We start from the raw sequence: 25,711 nt of genomic DNA on the forward strand, positions 1-25,711 counted from the left end.
CACCCCGGGAGTCAGCAGTTGGCACGCATGTATCGAGCACCTGCTGTAGACTCAGGCCCTGGGCTGGGTGCCCTCGTAGGTGGTAGGGGTCTTATTACAGGCTAGGCCGTGTAGGGGTCCAGAGTACAGGCTCTGGAGGCAGACTGTGCCAACCTTTGGCTCCTCTGCTCACCAGCTGTGTGACTTTGGAAATGTAACTTTGGCTCCTTTGCCACAGTTTCCTCATCTGTAAAAGGGGGAGAACAGAGTATCTACCTTGCTGGATTGGTGTGAGGATTGAACTGGATGATACAGAAAGTGTTTAGCTCAGTGCCTGACACGTAGCTAGGATTCAGTACAAAGCCACTGTTGTTCCTCCCCCTTACTGCTGTCATTATTGGATCTTCACTCCTGCTCCAGGATAGTGTGAGTCTCATTTTATAGCTGAGGAAACTGAGGCCCAGAGAGGTTAGGTAACCCACCTGATGTCACACAGCTGTCCAGTGGCAGAGCTGGGATTTGAACGCAGCTCTCTGTCCAGTGCTCCAGCAACACAGCTGGCCCTTTTGTTAAACAGAGCACAGGAGTGCAGGGCTCCTGACCCTGGAGCAGTGGGAGTGGTGGACCCTCCTATTGCATCTAAGTGCTTTTTCTCTTCTTTTCCAGATTTCTGAGCCAGGAGATGAGGGCCGCTAGAGCTCAGGGATGGTGAGGTTCTTGACCCCTGGGCAAAAGCTGCAGCTGCCAGGTCCAGGGGTGGAGATGAGTGATGATGCCATCTGAGCACCTGCTGGAAACGGGGCAGGAGGAACAGTAGTCCCAGGAGAGTGCCGGCTGGTGCCAGGATGCGGGGATGACGCCTCTGGAGGCCCCGGCCTCCCTCCCGCCTGGGTGCTAGGAGCCGTCCCGGGCTCCAGCCGGGAGCCCCGCTGCCCAGGGGCATGGCCAAACCTTTCTTCCGGCTCCAGAAGTTTCTCCGCCGAACGCAGTTCCTGCTCTTCTTCCTCACAGCCGCCTACCTGATGACTGGCAGCCTGTTGCTTCTGCAGCGGGCCCGCGTGGGCCTCCTGCCGCCAGGCCCCCGGGCGCCTGGCCCCCTGCAGGCCTTGCCTGTGGCCGCCGTGGCGCTGGGCGTGGGCCTGCTGGACAGCCGAGCCCTGCACGACCCTCGGGTCAGCCCGGAGCTGCTACTCGGCGTGGACGTGCTGCAGGGCCCCCTGGCCCGGCCCCGGCCCGGCCCCCGCTGGCTCCGCAGCCGCAACTCGGAGCTGCGCCAGCTGCGGCGCCGCTGGTTCCATCACTTCATGGGGGACCCCCAGGGGCCGTCCGCCCTGGGCCCCGAGGCCCCCAGGCCAGCCGCCAGCAGCCGAGGTAGGTGCTCAGCCCTGGGCCTCCTTGCATGTAAGGGAGCTACTCCTAGGAGCCCCGTTTGGAGACATAGGACTGGTGTCCCCTCTCCCTAGCCCTGGCAGCAGCCTGAGAAGTAGGCACTGCAGGCCCATGGCCCTCGCTCACTGTTTCGTCCCCCTGCTCTGCTGCAGACAGGAAGGGCCTGGGAGGGGTCGCCCTTTGGAGTTTTGCTCACTTGCCAGCTGGACGTGCGCGTGGCTTGAGGCTGAGATGTGCGAGCATCTTAGAGCTGAGACGGACCTCGGCTGGATCCTGGCTCATTCCCAAGCATCTTGGGTGACCTTGGACATGTTGCTGAACTTCTCTGGGTCCCTTGGAAACGGAGATAGAGATTCCTTCCCCAAGGTTGGGGTGAAGATTCAATGCAGTAATATAGAGTGGTGTTTCAAAAAGTGGGGACCCAGACCAGCCACCTAGCACCACCTGGGAGCTCGTTACAAGTGCACATTCTCGGGTCCTCTCACAGTTACCAAGTCCCCAGCTCTGGAGCAGGGGCCAGAGGTCTCCAGGTGGCTCTGATGCGTGCCCAAGCTGAGGACCACTGGGCTGGAAGGCCTCGTGTGTTCGTTGGCACTCAGGAACCGGCAGCTATTACTGTTTAATAGCAACAGCTAACTGGTACAGCAGTGACCACGTGCATGTCAGTGCAGTATTTACAGGTGCTGTTATTACTGTAGCTCAGTTTTACAGGTGAAGAAGCCGAGGCATGGAGATGTTAAGTAAATTCTCCCAAGGTCATTCTCTTAGTTGGGGTTCCCTGGAAGCAAACCCTGAAACCAGGATTCAGATGGACGTGGTTTGTTTAGGATATGATCCCAGGAACACAGGTAGGGAGTGGGAGGTGAGACAAGGAAGAGAAGGTGGTCAGGAAAGGGTACATGACGGAGCTGGTGAGGACTTGGAGCAAGTGTGGAGCGTGTGTCTCAGGGTGCAGCCTAGAGACAGCAAGGCCTGGGAGATGTGGTCAGGGCACTAACCAGGATTGCCAGAGTCACACTGCTGGGGCTCCGTCATGGGGAGAACCTGGCTCCTTACACAGAGTTATCCAGACTGTGCAGGGCCCAGTAACCTAGCCTGGATCTGCTGAGCATCCAGGGAGTGTCATGGCCACTATGGGGTGGTGACTGATCTCAGTCAGTGTCTCAACATCCCTGTCACCACCCCATTTGGTTCTGTACCACCAATAACAGGGAAACTGCTCTCTCGACTGTAAGAAGTGTGGTTGGAGCTGAGAGTCCTCAGTGGCAGGATATAGGAGCAGAAGAGGCAAGAGCCTTAGGAGAACAACTCTGGAAGCCGAGTACAATGAAGACTGGAGGACTGTGCCTTCAACAAGAAAGAAACTTCCATGGAAGGATGTTTCATCTGAAATCCTCTAGGTCAGAAACCTAGTATGGGATTCCTCAGCAAGGCTTCCATATAAGAATGAGAGAGAATTCAGGAGCTGGTTCTACAGCTCATTTCACATAGGTATGATCGCTGTAAACTGCACACCAAAAAGCTGGGTCTCTATGCAGGCAACGCCAGTGGAACTCGTTTAGACTAAAGTGTAAATGACTGACCAAAGTTGTCATGGATTTCTTGAAAAGAAGGCATGGAAAGAGCACAAGTTTTGAAAACTGACCTAGGTTTCTCTCTTGCTATTGCCAATTATTGGTTCTGTGACCATGGGCAAATTAGATGCGATTTTCTCTTTATTTCTCTCAATCCACATCTTTTGAAGCCCCACGGATGAGTCTCTGTGTGTGCCTTCACTGTGCACTAGAGGAGCTCAGTCTGGTGGCAGAATCAGGTGTGCACCCAGATGATTCCCACACAGTGTGCCTGAGGCGTGTTAGAGACGTGTGCAAGGAGCTTTGGGACCATTAGAGGTGACAGGTTCTTTGTAATCTGGCTTTGGGGTGACTGACGAGCAGATGTGAGGACTCAGGGTGACCTGGTTTTAGCTGTAGATGTAGATTCTGTACATCCAGAGAAACCAGTGGGCACCCCTTTACTTGAGTCATCACTTACAGAATCTATGGAAGGAGCTATGATGAAAACTGAAGAGATGACGGTGAGATGTGAACAGGACAGATAAGTCACCCATTCAACACCAGTGTGTTCTTTCTCGTTAAAATAGTGAAACAGCTCCTGCCCTGAGCCCCCGAGCTGAATTCTGCACTCTGGCTGACCCTCTCTGGTGATCCCCAGACCTAGCCAGTGAAGGGTTAATGCCTGGTCCCTCAGGAGTACTAAGTTCTGATATAAAATGGTGACAGTTCTGATGGGTCACTGTCCCCCACTCCATAGGTCATTCGATATATTGAACATCTCCCAGGACTGGAGGAAGAACTCGCACTCTGGGAGAGGCCGTGGTGTCACGTGGCTGGGGATCTTCAGAGAAAGCAGGGAGAGGTGGCAGTGACCTGAAAACCCTCTGGGAGCCCCCTTCCCCTCTTTCCGTGGGCCCTGCACAGCCAGGTGGGCCTCCCTGGTGGAGAGGAGCCCGCAGGCTGGCCCTTGGGACAGCTGCTGGGGCTGCAGACAAAGACAGCGTCTCTTTGCGGCCCGGGCAGCCCGCCATCCTCCTGCAAGGGGATCCTGTGAGCCTCGGAAGCTGCAGGAGGCCCCATCAATCACAGAGCATTTCATTATACCTTGGACAACATCCATAATGGAATAAAATGTCAGTAAGTTTACTGGGGGAAAAATAGTAACTTCTCCATAGCCAGTTTGTTTTTTATTGATAGTAATTTCCAAAGACATTCCAATATCTCCAAAGCCATCGTTAATAGCCTCACGGCATGTCCATTTTGATGTGCAAATGAACAGATGCGGAGTCACAGACAATAATGCATCGCCTCCATTTCAGCCGAAAGTAATAAATCCGCCTCGGAATGTGTCCCAGCACATCCCTGGGAAGTCCTTTCTTTTCTGCACATTCTCACCTCTGTCAGGGAGTTAGAAAAGCCATTCATTATTTTTCCAGGAAAAGAGGGCTCACCGCCTCCTCACAGAGAGGGAGGCATCTGCGGCTCAGGCCCTCGCTACAAACTGAGACAGGGCCAGCCAGGCGTGGGCGTCCCCTCCAGACCGGTCAGTTCCACCCGATGGCCAGCTGGTAGCCAGCGAGCTGCTGCTTGTTTTGCGAGCCTGCCTGCTCGGAACCATTTCTTTCTCTCTTACTCATGCGTTCATTATTCAGCTAATATTTACGGAGCCATAGTCACCCTCGGCCCCGGGTTAGTGTGTCAGATCAGAATAATAATGGTTGTTACTTATCTGAGCATCTGTCATGTGCCAGGCACTGTTCTGCCTAGATGTACGTCTGTTATCGCACGTAATTTAATCTTCAGACAGCCTTATGATGTCAGCCGTGCCATCACCATTTTCATGATGAAAGATTTGCATTTCAGGGAAGTAATCTAGAAATGTTGATTATTAATAAGGATATAGTAAAAATAAAAACAGTTACCACTGAGCCCCGTCCTCCATGCCACGCCTGCATTAGACACACTGCCGGCGTGGGACCTCATGGAATTCTCACGACCACTCCATGAATTCCGTGGGACCCTAGCCCCATTTTACAGATGGGGAAGTGGAGGCTCGGGAAAGCGAGGTTGCACATGCCAGGTCACACAGCTAGCTCGAGGTGGAGCCCCCAAAACGCTATGTGCCAGTCTCAGCCTTCAGGGGTCTCGAGCCCAGGCACCTTTAGAACCTTCTGGTTAATTTCCCATCAACAGTGATACATGTTTAACAACCCCTGAGCTTGTGCTCCTGATGTCTACCTGAAAGCTGTAATAGAATTTCCTCTTTGCTGAGCAACACACATCAGAAATTTCTCAAATATTTGTTTTCTTTCACTAAGTGGGCAAACTGAGGGGAGCAACTGATTCTCACCAACCTGAGTGAAAGCTTTCTGGTATCGACAGTCCTGAGACTTATATAAAGAGAGAGAAGCTTGTGGGACATGGGTGTCTGGGGTCCCACAATGAGGGATGGAGCCTGTGTCTGGGTGGACACTGGGACACTGGGTGTGGTCCACTGGGTGTGGGTCACGTGTGTGCTGATGGGCATCGCCAGTGAAGGTGACCTCAAGAGGTTCATTGCCTAGAAGGGGGCGAGATCCCCTGGCAGATGTTGAGAAGGTGACTGTTGCTCTCTCCGCAGCCCTGGTGTTCTCTAACCTGAGGTCTCCGGGTCTTCGGCCGTTCTTGGCATAACGGAGAGTCCAGTCTCCCGCCATCTTAGCCATCTTCCTCTGCCTTGCCTTTCTCAACTCGGGGCCCTGGGAATTGCACATTGGTGTAGCCAAGGACCAGCCCCTCCTTGCACTTGGGCTCTCTGCTCCCGCTCTTGCATCTTCAAAGGATGCCAGCATTTTAGGAGCTCTGACCCCCTTCTGGCAAGTAGATGTTGATTGTTGACATCTTGCCTGACCTGGGGAGTCACCAGCTAAGTTGAAGTTGTGGTCCTGGCTCTTAATGAGCCTTAAATCCTGTTGCTGAGACAGGACACGCAGGTATAAAAGATTTTCAACAACAATAGTTAGTGATAAGGATTTGGGTGTCAGCAAGTTTTTCAGACATTCAGTCTAAGAATCCAGAGACAGGAGAGGCCATAATGGGCTGGAGTGGCCAGGGCTCTAAGCCGTCAAGGTCAGGTAGGAAGCAGAGCATGGATGTGAGGGAGGGAGCAGGGACACGTTCCAACATGGGCAGGAGAAGTGACCTGAGACAGGTGGAGGGGGAGGGGTGCATTTATCCATTTGACAGTAGGGGCAACCGAGGCACAGAATGTCGAACCGATTTAGTCAAGGTCAGAGACAGATTTATGCATGGTGTTCACACTCAGGAACATCGCTTCCTGGTTGGGGCCCAGGAATGAAAGCTGGAGGACCCTCCCCTCCAAACCGCCCAGCTGCTGGCCCTGAGCTGCTGCTTTGGGCCAGGTTCTTGGCAGGAATAAAAAGCCAGTCTCACCGGATCAGGGAGCTCCTGGACCTGCAGACAAGATCATTACTCCTCACCGCAAAGCTGTTTGAGAGCTGGCAGGCTGTTGGGACGCCTTGGGTGTGCTGCTTCCCAGAGACAGCCTAACCTCCGGAGGCGGCAGTGTGCTGCCCAGGGGCCACTGGAGATCCCTGGGGCTGGGCACAGACGCTCCCCTGGACACGGGCAGCATCTTCATCACGGGTGCCGGATCCAGATCTCGGCACAGCTAGCGTGGGCGTGCATTCACAGCTCAGGACCATGTGACGGCGTGTTTGCAAACTCCCGATGCACGGTTCCTTTAACACGCCATGGTGCGTGTGACATTTACACACCTACCGCCCTTGCTTAGTATTCGAGTTCTCCAGGCTTCTCCGGCATCTCAGGGAGGCACCTCCCTCTCTTGGGGTGATAGGGCAGGGGCGTTGCCGAATCCCACTGGCGTGCGCACAGTTGCATCAGCACCACCACTGCTTTGTGGAATCTCGTCCCCCAGGCCGCCTTCCAGGGATGAGCCAGAGATACCTGAACAGGCAAGCACTCAGCGGTCCCTTGGTCCTAATGATTCCCACGTGGGACAGCTCTCGTACATGTTAACAGATGCCGCTTATACACCTCCGGCGAGGGGGGGCTTCCTCCCTCCCGGGATGGTAGATTTTTTTCTGGAAAAAAATAATCTCTTTGTTTGCCAGATCTTTAGATTGGGTAAGATCAGACTTCCCATAACGAATTTATCCCCTCTGGATCACAAGGAGGTGACAGAACCTGCCTATCGGGACATTTGTGGAGGCAGAGCCGAGAAAGGGAGGGGATGGAGAGGAGGGGGTCCAAGGGAAGCAATTAAACCAGGCAGACTTGATGCATTGAGGTTGGTGGAAGAAAGTGGAATTTTGGCTCAGGCCAGGCTCCTAGCTGTGTGTCTTGGGGGACAGTGGGCCATTAAGAAAAGGGGTGGGGAGAGAACAAGGTGAAAGTGTCCAGAAGCACCACAGGGATGGTTAGACCACAGCCTCATCCCCAGGGCTCCTCCGACAAGTGCCTTAGCCAGGAGGGACAGTGCTGAGAGTGGACCCACGATTTGGACCCTTCCTCTCTCCGGGACCTCTAAGTCTCTGCTGTGTTTCCCTGCCGGCAGGCACATACGTGGGATGCTTCAGTGACGATGGCCAGGAGAGAACTCTGAAAGGGGCTGTATTTTTTGACTTGAGAAAGATGACCATCTCCCACTGCCAGGACGCATGCGCTGAGCGGTAAGTCTGGGGCCCTGAACATCGAGTCCACTGGAAATAAGGTGAAGATACAGCCCCAGGAAGTGGGAGTGATATCCCCCGAGGTGATTCTTGGGCTGACAGTTTGCTGTTGTAGTTTCATTAGAGCTCAGTGGGTCAGATCCCAGTTGTCCGGAAAGAAGAAAGTTTATTGATGATCCAGCAGGGGCTTATGGGAAGAGCCCTGGGCTCAGTGTTGGAAGACCTGGGGTTCTACTTCTGCTAGGGATTCAGACTTATCCTGGCCCCGGACCCAGCTGCCATTCATTGATCCAGACCTCAGCACTCTGGGCCAAGGTCGGGACTCACCCCAGGCCCCGCTCTTCCTGCAGGTCCTACGTCTACGCAGGCTTGGAGGCAGGGGCCGAGTGCTACTGCGGGAACCGGCTCCCAGCAGTGAGTGTCGGGCCAGAGGAGTGTAACCATGAGTGCAAAGGAGAGAAGCGCTCGGTGTGCGGGGGTGCCGGCCGGCTCTCTGTGTACCGCGTGGAGGAGCTGCAGCCCAGCTCCAGGAAGCGTGAGTGTGCCAGCCTCTCCCTGAGCTCTGTCTGTCCCCACATCTGCATCCCCTTATCCAGCCTACGCAGGACAGACCTTGTGCCCTCCCTTTCTCATCACATTCACCGGGCAGGCTCGTGGCAAGGCAGGAGGAGGGTTAGGATCCACTAAAGGTTGCTTGAGTTCACAGCTGAGGCACATCTTTCTTTGTCCTCTGCAGGAGAGAGAAACTGATCGGGGGCCCAGGGTCTAGGTCTCAGTGTGTGTTAGACACGCTGTGTGGCCTCTGGCAGCTTGCTTCCCCTCTCTGGGTTCCAGTCTATTTTGTAAAGTACAGAGGCAGACTATAATTTCTGGCAATGGGACAGACCAGCTAGTCTGAAAGTTTCCTAGCTATAAAGCAGCCAGAAATGCTGGGTCAAGTTGAACAAATGTTGTTTTAAATGCAGAGCTAAACTAACAAGAAAGTAAGGAAATCTCTGGCTCCAGGAAGGAAGCGGTAAATGAAGAGATGAGGGTCAGACAGGATGCTCTACAGCTCAGGGTCTCCTCAGGGGGAAGCTTCTGGTCTTGCTGGCCACACGGCTTAGGCTTCAGTGTCCAAGCAGGACAGAAAAGGAGGCTTTGAGCCTGTCAGGCTGGGAAGTTGGATGGCAACCTCTACGTAAAGATGAATCCAATTTCACTGAAGTATAAATCAGTGAAATTTTAGAATTAAACAAAATACCACCTACCAGTTCAGGGAGATAGAAAAACTTGTCTGTTCTGACCTGAACTTCAGGTGAAAAAAGATTTCCTAAGAATTTATAACTTGAGAATTTATCATTGCAGGCCTGCATTTATATGAGTGTTGAGGTTCAGATTTATGCTACGTGCCCAATTCTGAAAGTGCCAAGATGAAAATCTGCTCTGGGGAGGAGGGTAATAGCTCAGTGATAGAGCACTAAGTTCAATCCTGGGTTCAAGCCCCAGGATCTCCATTTAAAAAAAGAGAAAGAAAGAGAGAAAGAGAGGAAGAGAAAGCGAGGAAGGAAGGAAAGAAGGAAGGAAAGAAGGAAAGAAGGAAAGAAAGAAAGAAAGAAAAAGGAAGGAAGGAAGGAAGGAAGGAAGAAAGGAAGAGAAAATCGGCTCTGGGCCGTCTGGAGTACTAATAGAGGCAAATACAAAATCTCTCTCAGCCGCCAACCCAGGTATAAAGAGTTCCCACAGATAAATTCTCACTGAAGATGAGTTTGTAATTCACAATTACAGAACTCAGGAGGAAATAATCAACCATGAGGGAGAGTCAGCTGATGTGTCAGACAGCAAAATGGAACCTCCCAGAATTTCAGCTGAGCATGCTATCAAATTGAGATGACAACTGAGGGGACCCAGCTCAGTGCATGGGAAACTCAGATTTGTCCTCTTGCAAGATAACAAGACCCAGATCCACTTTATGTAATTATGAAAGTCTCCCTTTATAGAATAATACAGCTGTGTACATTTGCACACATTGGGGACCACCCTCTTCCTGACTGAGAGGGGCCAGGCTGGGAAGAAGTCAGGATGTGGGAGACCTCTCCCCACCACTGGCAAGGGTAGGATGGCAGATGATGGAGGGATAGCCCAGCACCCAGGTCCATCAACTCATGAACTCAGCTGCCTCTGGCCATGGACCAGGGCTTCAGGAGAGCTGTTGGCTTAGTTTGAGAACTGGGCAGAGCTCAGAGAAAGAGGTGTCAGGTCAGAAGCTAAGACTGCAGAGGGGTTTCTGGGAGAGCTTTCCTAGGGATGAATGAGTTTGCCAAGCAGAACGGAAGCCCAGCTGTGAGAAGCAGGGGTGAGTTTCAAAACCAACCCTGGCCACTGTCTATAGTGTCAGGGTGATGAGGAAAGTGTCTTGGTGCTCAGACCCGGGCAGCTAGGCTGCTTAAGTGCTTCCTGCATTCAGACAGGATGTGTTTGGGAACAAGGGCTCCACATGGGGTAATGGGGACAGGGGTAGAGACTCTGACAACACACTCTTTATGGATTCACTAATGAGACCTTTAACAGAACAGATACTCTGTGCTGGGCCATTAGGATACCCGGCCTGGACTGTTTTCCCAGCACCAGGCTGCTTTCCTTTATCTATGCCCTAATAGGTCCATTCCCTGACACCCAGACCACTGGTGCCATGGTCGATTGGATGGGTTTCCAGACCCAGAGGTTGGTCCTGCTTGGCAGTTTTGCATGCAGAGAGCCCTCCTGCCGTGGTGCTGACTGGCGAGAGGGTTTCTGCTGCTGGCCCAGACGTGTGGCAGGCCAAGAATCCCAGGAGATGTGTTAGAAAGAGAATGGGATGTGAATCAGGATGCCAGCTAGAGAAACTTGGATGAGTCTGGAAGAGATAGGAGCAGTTGGTGTCAGAACATTCCAGAAGGTTTGTTTAGCACCAAGGAAGCCAACTAGAGGGCTGGACTTTTCCACCAGAAGGTTGAAGAACAGTTTGGCAGGAGGCTTCCTTGGTACCACAAGGGTGAGGAGTATTCCTAGAAATTGGTGAGAGTTCAAGATCAGAGAAAGCGCAAAGTTGCGGTGTGACTCGACGGCACAGCAAGAGGGATGGTGGCGGGATTTCAGATTTTAGAATCTACGTCTCTTTTCTGGCATGCTTGGGCAGAACTTTCCAGAATATCATGGTCTCTCGGGTCCCCTAGTGCAGCACATGATGGATACACAATCCGGATTCGTGGAAGGAAGGGATGGAAAGGAGGATGGACACTGTTCCCTGAGGGCTGACGGGAGAAGCAAGGCATGAGCTCAGTTCCAGCCAAGTGGCCCCTCATCAGTGCCCCTGGGTGACCAAGGGCCTAGTGCCTGATTTCTCTCAGGAGCTTGTCTTGACCACAGCCTCTCCAGGCAGTTTGCTCTCTCTGATTGGAAATCCGCCCCCTCCCGAGTCTATTTCCATCTATTTCAGGACCTGAAGCCACCATCTCCCCTTGGGACAGGCGCGGAGAATGGCGGACACTGTTTCTCAACCAAAACCCTATTTCCTTCCCCACAGGGAGGACCGTCACATACCGGGGCTGCTTCCGGCTGCCGGAGAATGTCACGCACGCCTTCCCCGACTCCCTGGTACAGGCCAACGTGACGGTGGAGACGTGCTCAGGATTCTGTTCCCAGAAAGTAAGAGCGATTGCGACATCACAGCCATGTCCTTTAACCTTCCAGTGTGAGTGGCGGTCTCAGAGAGGGGTGTCCATTCTCCAGCCTGGGTGGGAGGCGAGGAGGGCGGGGTGGGAGCGCCGCAGGCGATGCAGCGGAGTCTCAGAGGGTGCCGGCAGGGAGCCCGCTAACTCGGTGATCCGAGGCTGGGTCAGGAATTGTCAGCGAAGGTGGTAAAGCTGAAAGAATCGTGCCTTTCCCGATGTGAGCTCTGGGCGCAAGTGTCAGATATTAAATTGACTTGGTTTGGAAGCAAGAAGATGCTGGCTGGGGACTTGGGGCATGCTGATGGATTTTCTGTTCTTTGTGCGACAGCATTGGGCTGTGAATCGACTCTGGGGGCTGAAGTCACACATGTACCTTTGGTTCAGCCTGGACCGAGGAGTGGAGTGTGACTGTGCGGAGGCCGGGCTGGGCACCAAAGGCCATTGTCCCTGCGTCGCCTGTCGGCTCTAGGGTGGGAAAAGTTGGTCAGGGCCAGACAGGGCTTGTCAAAGGCAGGACCCAGGCAGGACCCAGGCAGGGTGTGAAGGGAGGCTGGCAGGACCAGCAGGCTGCTGGAAGAACATCGAGGTCTGGGGCTGGAGTCCTGCCGTCTCCGGATTGGGCTGGATGCTATGGCCCTAGGAGTGGCCCTGGGTGGCAGTAGGCTGGGGTTTGGGGCTGCTGCTACGTGCTGGGGTTCAGTAGCCTTGATGGGACTGTGATAGTGGCAGCATAACAGAGTGGGGCTAGGAGAGAGAAGGGCTTTGGCGGTGATGATGGTGGTGGCGGTGGTGGTTTGGTTATCAACAGCTGCTAACAGGTACCGATCGTTTATTCCACGCCAGGTTCTTGTCCAACTTCACAGGTGTTAATCCCACTTAATCCTGTTGACAATCGTATGGGGTAGGTGTTATGATTTGACTGCATTTTGCAGGTGAGGAAACAGGCAGAGAGAAGTTGAGGGTTCTGCCTGAGATCACACAGCCAGGAATGGGGAGAGCCAGGATTTGAACTCCGCCTAGCTCTGTAGCCTGCTGGTGGTTTGAAGGGTGCAGGACGTGGGCTTCAGTGAAAGCAGGTGTGTTTGGACACAAAGGAGCACACCCTCTGCCTCACCGCCCCTGCCCTCCGTCTGTTCTGTGTTCTCGACCTCCCAGAGATGCTTCCCTTGGAGGAGGGAGCAGACAAAGCCTTTTTCATACGTGCTTTCCTCTTGCAAGCGCAGCCTTTGAAGTGGCTTTTACATCTCCAGCACTTCCGAAGCCACTGCCAAGGATGTTTCGGGCGTCAGGGCTTACAAGACACAATGCTGGAAGCCGAGAAGACTGTTGATTCACGGACATCCGGCCCCAGGACCCCTTCCTCCCCTCTCCCCCTAGTTGGGGCAGAGCCCGGTAGAGGCGGCTGGGGCTGGGACACCTGCTTACACATGCAGGGAAGCAAGCTGCCCTGTCTGGGCTTCCTTTACACCTGCAGTTCAGGGCGGCTCCCTGGAGAGCCTCCCGCTGCAATCAGAGGAACTCAGCTGGTCTGGACCTGCTGAAGGCCAGTCTCCTCGGTCCATGACGTGGAGGTGTCCGCCTGCGTGCTGGACACTGGGCAGCGGCTGCCTTCCCTCCCGTGGTGGGCTCTGGTCCTCCCAGCGCTCCGTGAGGGGGGATGGTCGGGCCCCTTCCTGCAGCAGGGCCGATGCAGGTTTGCGGGAGTGAGAGCTCTCACGCTCGGGCACGGAGCCCCCGGCTTTCCATGCCACTCTTGGCACCACACACCCGTGCTTTTTATGCTGCTGCCTCTCTGTGTGACATCAGCGGGGATGGGGAAGGGGACAGCCGGCTGAGTGGCTGACGGGGAGACAGGAGACAGAAGAAACAAGAGGAAAGGGAGTGCGACTTTGGTCCTTTAAGTTATTTTCAATGGATAATAGCCTCACACGGAACACAGTAAAGAGATACCCAAAGGGTGTCGAAAGGCAAGCCTTCCTTTCTCCCCTGTGTGTCGTCCACTCGGTGTCCCTCCTTGGACGCAGCTGATGGGCCAGACCTCCCGAGTCCACTCTCAGAGAGTCTATGAATATTCAAGCGGTTATTCCTTTACAGAGTCATGATGCCTTTGCAAACCCCACAGATGGTAACGAGCCACACACACTACCCTGCCCCTCACGCCTTTCCGGCAACAGTCTATCTCGGAAGTTGCTCCAGATTGGCACAGAAAGCGCTTTCCCACTCTTTTATTCCATTACACGGATGTCCTATAATTTATTTAACCAATCCCCTGCTGTTAAGCATTTAGGTTGTTTCCAGTCTTTTGCTTTTACAAAGGCTGCAATGATTATCCTTGTAGGTGGGTCGTTTTGTCTTGGCGGATCTGCCAGATAAAACTTATAGGAGGTGCTGGGGTCAAAGGCTATATGTCCTTGTCATATGAGTAAACTTTGCCAGGCTGCCCTTGGCAAAGGTGGAGTTAATTTTACGCCCCTGCTGGCTACAAGTAAGAGGGAAACCAGGGACTCCTGTGACTCCTCTTTAAGGGAGGACGGCTTCAAAACAGCATCCCTGGTCGATTCCTCGGTATTTGGCTGGGGGTTGGGGGGGGCACCTCCCCTGGTGGAGCCCATCGGGGCTCAGAGAATTCTGCCTTGTGGTTACAGATACAAAACCTGAAGATTTTAAGCTCTTCAACTCCTATTTCCAGCCTTTCTTCATATTTACAGGCACAAATCCAGGCTCCTGCAGTCTCACATTGGAGCATGTGAGGAAAGGTGCCTGCTTGCTCTTGGTGTCTTATGCCCCCGTACATCTTAGAGCTTTGTACGTCTCCCCTCGAGATGCACCTCAAGGACCCATTACTTGTTCGGCTCTGGCCAGTGACGCTGCGAGCTGTTCAGGTCAGAACAAGGATGCCAGGGCATCCAGGGTTCTCAGCAAGTGGCCTTTGTCCTACAGGCATAGGAATCTGTGCTGTCAGCCTGGCTCCTATCCTGGCCTCCCCTGTATTGTCGGATGGGGCTGGGATGGCGGCTGCTTCCTTGAGTCTCATTGTTTAGATCCACAGAGTTTTGCAGCTGTGAGGAGCAGAGTCACTATTTCCAGCTTTCAGGTTGAAAGCGGGTCTTGGCAAGACACACTCAGTGGAACGGGGCCAAACACATACGCTGACACTTACGGGGGGTGTCACCCCCCCCATGAGGTGGAGCTCACTCCTGGGGCCAGGACAGGAACCGGGTGACTGTGACCCATGGCAGAGGAAGGTCAGTGCCTGGCAGGGATGAAGGAGTCTTGGAGGGAGGCTGAGGGAGGAGGGCTGCAACTTTTTGGAAGGGTTAGAGCTGGAGGATGAGGGATGTGAGGAGCGCATCCCAAAACTGGGCAATGGTTGAGTAGGGGCGAGGTGACGGGGAGGCAGCCAGCTTGTCGGGAGTGCAGAGCTCTGTGGTGCCCTGTGAAAGTAGGGCGGGGACTGCAACGAGCCTTGGATGCCTGCCTCAAAAGTCCAGATGTTTTTCGGTGGATAAGAGGGAGCTACTGACTGTGTGGTGGGGGGCGGGGATGATACGACTGGGGTGGGGTTTCATGGCTGTGGGTAGGATGCTCTGGGGTGGAGGGTGGTCTCTGTGGACCTCTTTGGGAGGCGGCAGTCCTCAGGGCCATCCCCAGAGATGCCTTGGCAAAACTGCGACCGAAGTCTACCTGTGTCCTGGCTCTGGAATTGGGGGATTCCAGGAAGGGCAAGGATGCTTCCAAGTAAAACCACCATCTACCCAGCAGAGTGAGCCTTTGGTTCCCACAATGTCTTTCATCCCTTCTCCCTCGTCCTGCCCTGTGGTTATTGGTATGACTTGGACTCAAGCCTTTTGGGTGGTCCCAGTGGAAGCTTGGCCTGGGACCCTGACCTCACTCTAGGGCAGGACTTCTCACCCTTGCCACTGTCGACATTGCAGGTCGGGTAGTTGTTTGGAAATCTGTTGGTACATCGTAGGATGCTTAGCGGCATCTCTGGGCTCTGCCCGCTGCGTGCCAGTAGAGCCCCCCACTTAGCTGTGACTGTCTCCAGACATCGCCGGGGTCCCCTGCAGGGCCCTCCATCGATAACCACTCTCCTAGAGGGCCAGCTTGGAGGTGTTGGCTCGGCCATGCCCAGGCCTGGTCCACGTTCTTCACACATCTGCATCCTGGTGATCATCTTTTCCAACTGTTTAGTGAGTAGAAGAAGTGAATTTCGCCTCCAGCGTTGAGATCTGGTGAATGTGAGATCAGATGGTGTTTCAGCCAATGCAGGCCTGTGGAGGTCAGGGACCTGTTGGCAGGAACGGTTTTCTCTGTCCTCTCCTGGACGTGGAGAGAGGTGAATTTGAGGATGTCTGGCTGTACTTTTCTGACCGAAGTGCCAAGCACTTTCTCTCCGGAAAGGCCAGCGGCACTGAGGCTGCAGAGACGTCCCATGGCAGCTTCATCGCCTCCTAATTTGGCTGCAAGACAAGCTCAAATGTCCTGCGATGTGGGAGCGGTTACATTATGCCACGGCCATACGGTGGACTATAATGCAGCCATTGAAAATGTTTTCAAAGACTTTTATGACGGAAAAGGCTCACAGCAGAAGGTTAAATGGGGCAGAGCTAAATCTGGGGGTGGGGGCTGCAGGCTTAATTAGGGCTGGCTGGGCAGGGGGGCTGGGAGCAGCAGATGCCAGAGGTGGATCATGGAAGTGGGAAAAGGGGGCACCCTCCTCGTGCTGTGCCCCAATTTTGAGCACTATCTGAGGTTTATTTGCGGCTCCAATTAGAAATCTCTACTGTTTTGGGGTTTTGGTTTTTTTTTTGCTAGTTGGTTAAAATGGATTTGGGAAGCTCCCAGAGTGTAGTTTGACAGGGACAGAACATTTGGGGCAGTATCAGCACCTTAATGATCTGACTCTGCCAGTGAGAGGCACTTGACCAATGTGATGTGTTTTTAAACTCGGTAAAATGATCTTGTCTAATTTTCTGCAATTGCGTTGGAGAAGGAAGAAAACCTGCTCATTCTCAGTACTCATGATCCTGTCACCTCCCTCATTTGGACAGAAGGTGAGAATGAGCTTAGGTATTTGCATTGGTACCAGTCTGGGTCCAGGGTAATTCATTTCCAAGCCCCATTTTGTGCGCAGGTGGGTAGACCGTTTGCGGGAGTGCGTGTTCCCAGGGTGGGGCGGATGCCTGAAATCTAACACCATCTGCAAATAGGTTACTAACGTGTGACGCCTCACCAGCTATTACGCCTTGTGATCTGAGGTTGGTTCTCCCTGCAATGTCTAGTGGTTCTACTGAGAAAAGCTTTGGAGGGAGAGAGGTGTTACCCATTCTGCTCGCCCTTGTTTGGCCTATTTTGGGTGTCTAAGTTCTTCGTGCAGAATCGTCGTCCCTGGATGTTTTCCCACTGACCTTTCTTCTGAGGGTTTTCCTTTGTCCCCTTCATGGCAGCGCTAACCCAGTTGCCTATGGGATGGAAAGGCACTCACCAACGTGGAGCCCGCTTGTTCTCTGCTGGGTGGCGGCTCTGGCCAAATCCGCTTGGATCCCAACAGATGCGGTCCATCCCGCGTGGCCCCTTTCCCTCCATGTGGCACGAAATTTCACGTCTCTGCCAAGGGTTGGGTCTGTAAGGGTCTGGGTTTGTGAGTTACCAGCTCTGTCTGCTATCTGGGGTCTGCAGAGAGCCATTGCCCAAGGGGACATCCCCTAGGGGCCCCTGGAGACACTCTGACATTTGCCCCAAACCATCTTGAGGCAGCACCTTTGAGGCTGGACACATGGAAGGGGGTTGGTGGGTCAGCTCTTCGTGTGGAGAATGGATTCAGAGGGAAGGCCAGTGCCTCTGTCCCCACCACGTGCATTTAGTCTTCCCCGGACTCGAACTAACCACGCTGCTGAGAATCTACTCTCTGAAAGTCACCTTAATAATACAGCTGTCCCTTGAACAACAGGAGTGTGAACTGTGCTTGTCCACTTACACGCGGATCTTCTTCAATAAATCGGTGCCGCAGTGCTACATCCTCTGCTGCTAGTTTAATCTGTGGATGCAGAACCGCAGACTTGCGGATTCGCGGGTTCCAGTATCCGCAGCAGGTCCTGAGACTGATCCCTGCAGATAACAAGGGATGACCGTATTTCATTCCATCCTTGAATCCCCTTTACATCTGGAGAATTCAAGACTCAGTCCATCTAAATTTAAACTCACACCTGCTGACTCCAGAGCGCTTCATCATTAAGCGATACCCCCTTCACGGATGACAAAATCGAGGCTCTACTACCAGGACCTACTCCGTGACCCCTTGGCCATGCCCAAGCCTTTGCACGTGGACCCAGCGGGCCCAGGCCTGGCCGTATCATGACCTGGCTCCAGACTGTGCCCGCCCACCCCGCAGCCCCTGCCCGAGGCTGCATCCTGGACACCCAGGCTCAGGCTGTCGAGGAAGTGCGGGGTTAGGATGCGCCTGTCCCTACCCCACCTGCGGACTCAGCTGCGCCAGCTCCCTCTCTAACGCTGCGTCTGTTTAATTGAAACGGTCCCACATCTCTGTCCCCGCTTTCTTCTGCTGCTTTGCTTTTTCAGTTCATTTTCTCCCCTTCTCTCTGCCTCTCACTTGGGCTTAGGGTGGAAGTGCGGGGAACAGGGAGGTTGGCAGAGAGATAAGATTCATCAATATTTAATTTTTATGGAAATCATGTCTTAGAAATCCCCTAGAGGCTGAAAATTGTTCTGTGTTTTCAGAATCCAGTGATGTTGCTGAAGAGGTTATGTTGTAAATAAAACCACATTACTGTCTGCGGCTCTCCCGTCGCTCGACAAACACCTGGAAACTTGACAGTTTAATCCACTCAAGGAAGCAAAAAGGTTCAGGTCACGGTCGGGGGCAGCCAGGACCCAGCCCTGGGAGATAGGATTGTGAGGTGTCAACCTCAGCAGCACCCTCACCGTCGGAGAGGGAGACAGAACCAACCCGCCCTGAACACACTTTTTTTTCACTCTGTTGATGAAATGTTCTTGTCTGAACAGGAATCCCAGGACAGCACAGCCCCCTGGGGTTCCTGTTGTCGGGGAGGGGTTTGCTCAGATGTGACAGGTTTTCTTCTCTTTATTCATGCCCGGGGTGCAGAAGACCAACAGAAGGCTTATGTCCAAGCCCATCGCCAACAACTCTGGGGGCGGAGTTGGGATCTGGGAAGGGTATTCATTCATTCATTCATTCATTCATTGGTTCACCCATCAAACATTCATTAAGCATCCACCCTGTTCTAGACACTGTTCTAAGTACTGAGAATGCAGCAAAGCCCACCAGACACACCAAAATCCCCGCTTACGTTCTCCTGGATCGAGGCAGACTGTAAGCCAGGTAAATAAGTGACAATGACGGCAGCTGTGGGCCAGGCTGTGCAGGTTGCAGCGTTAGGGCCTCATGGTGGCTACTGAGTACACAAAGCAATTCTTTTTTTACATGTCTGATCAAGACCAAGGGCCCCACGTTCTCCTTGAGGGAGGGGCTTCCCACTGTTGCTTGATCCTGAGCTTTGGGGGCCTTGGAGGGGGAGCCAAAGTGAGGAATTTTAGGAGCCAAGCTCTCAGGTCCTCTGAGTGTCAGGAAGGTGGTCTGGGGCCCACCTCCCGTACAATGAGAGACCTTCAGAGATGAGAGTAGGAGACTCTACTACGTGCTGGGCCTGGGCTGGGCCCTTTCCCTGCATCATCCTCCCTTCATTCACCCAGCACTCTTCAGTGTGAATATTACTGTGCCCACGCGACAGATGAGACGGCCGAGGCTCGGCAAGGAGGGGGTGGAGGGGTGGTCAGTTACTGGCCCAAAGTCACACAGATATTAAACTGTGGTCCTAGGATTTGAGTCCAGGTCTGTTGGATTGTAAACCTGGTGCTTTCTCTGCTGCCCGGTGCTTCTCCCTGGTACCTCTGGACACAAACCCATGGACACCCAGAATGACTACCTCCCCCCTTTCCCCATTCCTGGGAGAAATCCCCAACTCAAACCTCATCCAGAAAAGGCATGAGGAGAGATGTCCAGGTCTCACTGGCCCTGTCAGTGGACCAGAGGGAGAGAAATGAGGTCCTCTGACTCTTGCAGACAGGCCAAATTAAGGGCTATGTCCATTTTACAGATAGAGAAACTGAGGTTCCAAAAGAGGAAGTGATTTGCTCCTGGAACCAAGGACTGTATAGCGTTTTTCTAATCCAAAAGGGAGCGCTGAGTTCTGGAAGCAGATTTGGGGTATGTGTGTGTAGAGATGTGTATATGTGTGTGTGTGTATGTAGGAGTGTATGGGTGTGGGTGTGTGTGTAGGGGTATGTACTGTAGGAGCAGTGAACGCATCCTCTCTAATGTCCCCACGTGGCAGCTCAGTCCTGAGAGGGGAGCACGGGCCTGGACCCTGCTGAAATTCCTGGCAGAGGTGAAGCTGCCCCGGAGCCTTGGCGAAAGACAAGGGAGGCAGGGAGAGGCCTTCATAGGAGCTGCGAGGCATCTGGGAGAGCATCCCGCCTGCGCTTGAGAACAACCCTTCCCTGGGGACAGCCTTCCGTCCCCCTCCCTCCTAGGACCCCTCCTGGCCCCCAGGCTCTGCACCACCCTCCCTTGGCTGGGACACCACCTCTTGTCTTCTCTGAGGGCTGAGATCCTCGGCTCTGCCAAGCCACACTCAGAAAACGCTATTGATTTTCTTTTATTTATTTATTTATGCGATTTTGCTGTGGGCAAAAAATAAAAAGGTTTGTTCAGCGTTTCCCTCAGCCACGAGATGTCTTCTCCACCCACTGCTTCCCTCCCTTCCTCCTTCACACGCACTCAAGAGACTCCTCTCCTCTCTCTGTGCTCTGGGGGGACCTCGCATCTCCTGTTTGCAAGATGCACGGAGAGGCAGAGCTGAAATGGGGCCAAGTGTCTGCCTAGCGCCTGGCACATAGTAGGGGCCCAAGTCATAAGTGTGGGAGCGGAGGTGGAGGAATCGTTGAGCGAGCGCGGCTGACGCCCACAGGGATAAGCAGGCTGAGGACGGCCAGTTCCTTGGGGAAAGTGCCTACTGTATGCTGGGCCCAGCGGGGGCCATCTGGATCTTTCTCAGCTAGTCTTCGCAACGAATGTGCACGGTGGGCTTTATCCCCTTTGTTTCACGGTGAAATTCAGAGAGGTTCAAAGTGACCCTGCCCTGACCTGAATTCACATCCAGGCTTTCCGGATGCCAGCGCCCCAGCTCTCTCCACTGTGTGGTGGGTGCAGCCTCCCCAGAGGGAACAAGAAAACATGTGAAAGACTGCCAGGAGCTGGCGTGGCCCTTTCCTAACCCTGGCAGGGCCCCTCTGTTTTCGGGAAGCCCCCCTCAGGCTGAGCAACTCCAAGGAATCAAGGTCTGCTGGTGCCCACCCCTCCCGTCCTGGAGAGATGCTGTGTGGGGGTCCCTCGCCAGCCCTGTGCCCCATCCCACAGCAGGACCTCAGAAACAGGGTTTAGGCTGGTCTCTTCCCAGGGAGGGCTGGTGGGAGGGAATTCCAGACCTCACTCAGTGCTCACAGTCTGTTGGTTAAAGATGTTGAGTGCGGAGCTGCCCTAGGGGGCTTCTCCATCCCATCCTGACCCCCACACACGTTCGTTCAGATGATTCCCCAACTACAGTGTCTGGCCCCTTCCTGACCCCCTAGGCATCTCCAAAGTCCAGTCCCAGTCCACCCGCTGGACTGGCCCCTCCATAGGAGCTCCGCTCATACTGTGGGGTAACGGTTGATTTGTCGCCGGCCAGTGATGAGCTCCTGGAGGGCAGAGGTCCCTTCTCACTGAGCTTTGTTCCCCCTGGGTTAGGGCCCAGAGCCCAATGCTGGAAGGATGGACCGACACCTCTGTCCATCCCAGGCAGCTGGCAGGACATCCCACATGCTCCCCCAGCTTGGCCCCTGCATTCACCCAAGACGCTCCTCTTTCCTCTCTCTTCCTTCCATGGCAGGAGTTCCCCCTGGCCATCCTCAGGGGCTGGGAGTGTTACTGTGCTTACCCCACCCCCCAGTTCAACCTGCGGGATGCTGTGGACGCCTCGCTGTGTGGCCAGGAGCCTGAGGCACAGAGGCTGGCCAAGTACTGCGAGGTCTACCAGACGCCCGTACAAGGTGGGTTCTGCTTCAGAGGTGGGCAGGCGGGCAGGATCCTCCTCCTGTGTCTCCTGCTGGTTGTGACACTTGGCCTTGGGGTTTGGAGAGGCCCACCATGGCTAAGTGTATAGCCTGGGGCAGGGGGAGGTCTTGGTGGGTGGTCCCCTCTTGGGCTAATGGGAACAGGGAGACCTCTGCCATCCCTGGAGGATGGACCCAGGATGCAGGGCTCAGTTTGAAGAGCACCTGACCTTTTTCCGAGTCTCTCTGGGGATGAAGGTGGTCTGAGGGAGAGCAGGGAGGCAAGGCCCTGAGAGATAGCAATGGCAAGGTGGTGGGGTTGGGTGGCAGGGCAGCCCAGTGGCCACAGGGACCTCCCTGGAGACCAGTGAGTGCCCCTGGCTGTGCCCAGACCCCAGCATCCTCCTCGTGCGAGTGTCAGAGGAGCAGATAAGGAGAGCAGGTGGGGTGGGACAAGCCCTGGGGTCTTGGGGGCATTCGCCTGGTGATTTCCTGGGCTCCCTGCAGCAGCCCTGGGGGAGGAAGAGGAGGCACAGAGAGCTTACTGGCCTGAAATTAGTCCAGCCCTGCTTCGTTGCTGCTCTGCCTGTTGTGTGGCATTGTTCTGTCCGGCCACGATCCCCACCCACCTCCCCTGCAGAATCTGGCATCATCTGTGCTGTGCCAGAAGGGTTTGGCTGTGACCCCTTTGGAGACACAGTGGGGGTTGGGGGTCCAAAGGGCACCAGTTCCCACCCAATTCCTACCCTGAGAGGCCTTGCCATCACTGGGGCTTTCTCTGGCCAGCCCCAGACCTGTGCCGCCAAGGTCAAGGTGGCAAACACCTTCCCCTCTTTGGACCTCAGTTTTCCCATCAATTAAGTGGGAGTCTTGGATCAACACTTCCCATTTAGGGGAGTCTGATAGTGTGTCTGCAAGCCATGGTGGAGGCGGGTAACCCTGAGATGACTTCTGGACTTTCAGACACCCGGTGTACCGACCGGAGGTTCCTGCCCACCAAATCCAAAGTGTTCGTGGCTCTGTCGAGTTTCCCGGGAGCCGGGAACACGTGGGCGCGGCACCTCATCGAGCATGCCACTGGCTTCTACACAGGGAGCTACTACTTTGATGGAACTCTCTACAACAAAGGTGAGCACAGGCTGCAGGGGAGGGAGGGAGGCAGCTCCCAGCACCCAGACCCGTGGCCTCTCCCGCCCAGCTCCTCCTTGGAGCACCTGAACCGTCCTTCCTAAACTTGAATGGGCTTAAGAATCATCCTGAGGGCTTATTAAATTCAACAGATTCCTGGTTTGCACCCGCAGAGAGTATGATTCAGTTGATCTGAGATGGGGCCTAGGAGCTGGCATTTCTGACAGCCCCCAGGTGATGCTGATGAGGCCAGCCCGAGGACCACACCTGGAGGGAAAACTCACAAGATCTGTGCTGCATTCAAAGGGAACGCCCAGTAGCTCAGGTTCCTCTCTATAAACATCTCTTAAATTTTCCTTAATTTTCCAAACCCTCAGTAATTATGGGAAACTGACTTTATCTGCTCATTCCTTTTTTTTCTTGAGGCAAGGGTAGCTGATCAAAATACTACTTTTAAAAAACAGGTCCAAAAATCTTCAAGAGTTTAATGATTTCTAATCTTTCTCTTGTAGAAATAAGACGCCTCATTATGTCAAGTAAATGAACTTTAAAATGGCTCAAATCTCTGCACTGTTTAAGACTCAGAACCTCAGATAAGCCAAGTGGGATCTATATTTGGTGAAATATATTTCTCTGCTGACGATTGTTGCAACAGTTTCTCCTGGGTTCTCAGCTTAGAGCTTGGTTTAGGAAAAGAGGACATACCATCAGTAACATCCTAGAGAAAACAGAGACTTGCTGTGGTTGGCAGAGGGTTCTGAAATCGCCCACAGCCGTCTTGGTCTGCTTGGGAAAAAACCAGGGGTGTCCACATAACCCAGTTCATCATCCTTGGGAGTCCTGAGTGTTACGGTACCTACAGGTGAAGTGGCCAGATGAAGCATGTGGTCCTGCCCGCTCTGGGCCAGTCCCCTGGGCACCACCTACTGTGGACAGGCTCCAACTACCCACCACGCCCACTTAGGAGGCCACCACCTTCCTTATTCAGACAGCTGGCTGTCTTCGTCTACAAATGGCTAAATGGCCCGCTGGCTCGATAGCCAGGTGGAAGGGTTGGGGTCACACTGCCTCAAAATGGCTTTAGAGATACCCAGCGTATCTCTGAGCCTCAAGGGACTGGTTAGATGTAGCCACTGACCTCAGAGCACTGACAGAGCAATGACACACACACACGTGAACTTTGCAAGGCAGCTCCAGTGCCAAAATGCCAAACCTGTCACGGGTGGGTGTGGTGTGAGTTACAAGGAAAAGTGGTGGCTGTCGAAATAGGCTGAGGCAGTAAAAACGGCACCCTGGGCCTCAGGGTGTCAAAGACCTGATCTCCTGTTTACTCAGCCCATGGTTTGACGCATTCTTTCCCGGAACTTCCCAGCTGTTTAACAGAATGAATCAAAGCAAAGACTTTTCGTGTTTGGCCTGTGGCAGAGATGAGTTTGAAACAGGTGTTGAGTTTCAACAGGCGACCCCAGATTTCCGGATTCAAAAGAGACTTGCATTTTCCAGGCTTCAGAGACTCCCTCACTGCTCACTGTAGATACAGGTGCTTCCCGGCCATTCATGAAGGGGTGTGTGTTTGGGGGGTGGGGGGGACTCATGTATGTTTCTAAGAGCACAAGACAAGCTTACGCACATTTATGGAGCATGACCCCAGAGCTGGATGGCATGGGCTATGTTGGGATGTGGCCAGGGGACTAGGTTCAGGGGTATCCTTCCAGGAGCCTTCTATGACATCTCGCTCCACCCCCTGACTAGTTGCCCTTATTCTTTGTTCCCTTAAGCCCCTGTGCGCTGTATTACACATGGGCTAGTCCCCTGCCAGACTGTAAGCTTAAAGACAGGGTCTGGGTCCTACCCCTTTACCCCCGACATAGAGTCCAACACAATAATCTTTGTTGATAAGTGGGTGACTCTGTAGGGATGAGTGAGAGTCTCCGGAGATGTAAGGCTGAGGCCCTGCTATAGGACCATGGCATAAAGTCAGAGGGTGGGGCTGCAGCTGCTGACAGCCCTTGAGTCTGTTGAAAGGGAGCCTGCCCCTTCTGTGGGGAGCTGGGTAGAAGCCAGACCTCAAAGGGACATAAAGCAGTGTGGAGAGAGCCCTGGCTCTGTTGCTGGGGTGCTGTGTGATCCTGAGCAAGTCACATACCCACAGTGAGCCTCAGTCGCTTCATCTGGCTGCGCCTGCAGCCATAGTCAGTTCACAGGGTTGTCTGCAATGCTCAGGTGAGAGTGCCATGACGCTGCCGGGACACATGCATCTCCAGCATCCAGAGATGGGGCACGGTCAAACCTCTGCCTCCTGACTTCTGCAGTCTACAGGAAGTGCCTTATCTCCTTGCTCTTGGAGACACCATCCTTCCCCAGTCTTGGATGCCTCCTGCTCTCACTGTCTCTTGGGCAGGGTCAGACCCTAGCAGCCATTCACAGGCACCCCCAGCACCCTCAGCTGTGCCCCCAGTCTCGGCTCTCTCTCGGGGGTGCAGGTTAGCATTCAGACCTGTCTGCTGCTTTGGTAGTGGGGGCCCCATGATGCCTTCCTCCCAAGGGCCATCTCCTTTCTCCTGGGCAGGGTTTAAGGGCGAGAAGGACCACTGGCGGAGCCGGCGCACCATCTGCGTGAAGACCCACGAGAGCGGCAGGAGGGAGATTGAGATGTTCGACTCCGCCATCCTGCTGATCCGGAACCCGTACAGGTCCTTGGTAGCTGAGTTCAATCGTAAATGCGCCGGGCACCTGGGCTACGCAGCTGATCGTAACTGGAAGAGCAAAGGTGAGCAGAAGGGGCCAGGGGCCGGGGGGACCCACTGCAACTTTATTCATGGAGTCAGTCTGCTGACACTTACTGAAGTCCTACTGGGTGCCAGGCCCTGGGCAAGACACTGGGGGCCCAGGCTAAAGGGGGCCGCGATCTCTGCCCTCACAGCATGCGCAGTCTAGCCTTTGGGCAATGAATTAAAGAGACACAAGTCAGGGTAGTGAGTGATGTAACATTAAGCCATCAGAAATACAGCTGTGTCCAGCAGTGTGGATGGCATGATAAGACGTGGCGGCCTGAGGCCGGGCAGCCTTGTTCTGTCCCTGCGTGACTCCGGGTCAGCTGAGGCTGGCTGGTGTCCTCCCCTTTCCCCATCGCCCTCCCCCT

At 54.0% G+C, this 25,711-nt stretch overlaps 1 protein-coding gene across 7 annotated transcripts in view; it reads left to right on the forward strand.

The window, feature by feature from the left end:
- WSCD1 (WSC domain containing 1) overlaps positions 1-25,711 on the forward strand; it is a 36,495-nt gene that overhangs the window by 8,701 nt on the left and 2,083 nt on the right. For 4 of the 7 annotated variants that reach the window (XM_074342444.1, XM_074342446.1, XM_074342443.1 and 1 more), the window contains exons 2-8: positions 646-1,350; positions 7,501-7,615; positions 7,966-8,150; positions 11,160-11,281; positions 21,279-21,438; positions 22,405-22,569; positions 25,139-25,339. In XM_074342444.1, coding sequence (XP_074198545.1) covers positions 921-1,350; positions 7,501-7,615; positions 7,966-8,150; positions 11,160-11,281; positions 21,279-21,438; positions 22,405-22,569; positions 25,139-25,339 — 1,378 coding nt within the window. In that variant the 5' untranslated portion in view covers positions 646-920. Of the gene's footprint in view, positions 1-645; positions 1,351-3,681; positions 3,853-3,874; positions 4,062-7,500; positions 7,616-7,965; positions 8,151-11,159; positions 11,282-21,278; positions 21,439-22,404; positions 22,570-25,138; positions 25,340-25,711 lie in introns of those variants that run through there. The other 3 variants (XM_074342447.1, XM_074342448.1, XM_074342449.1) reach the window with 3 other exon arrangements.

Source organism: Camelus bactrianus, chromosome 16 (assembly GCF_048773025.1).
Source record: "Camelus bactrianus isolate YW-2024 breed Bactrian camel chromosome 16, ASM4877302v1, whole genome shotgun sequence".
Taxonomy (NCBI): domain Eukaryota; kingdom Metazoa; phylum Chordata; class Mammalia; order Artiodactyla; family Camelidae; genus Camelus; species Camelus bactrianus.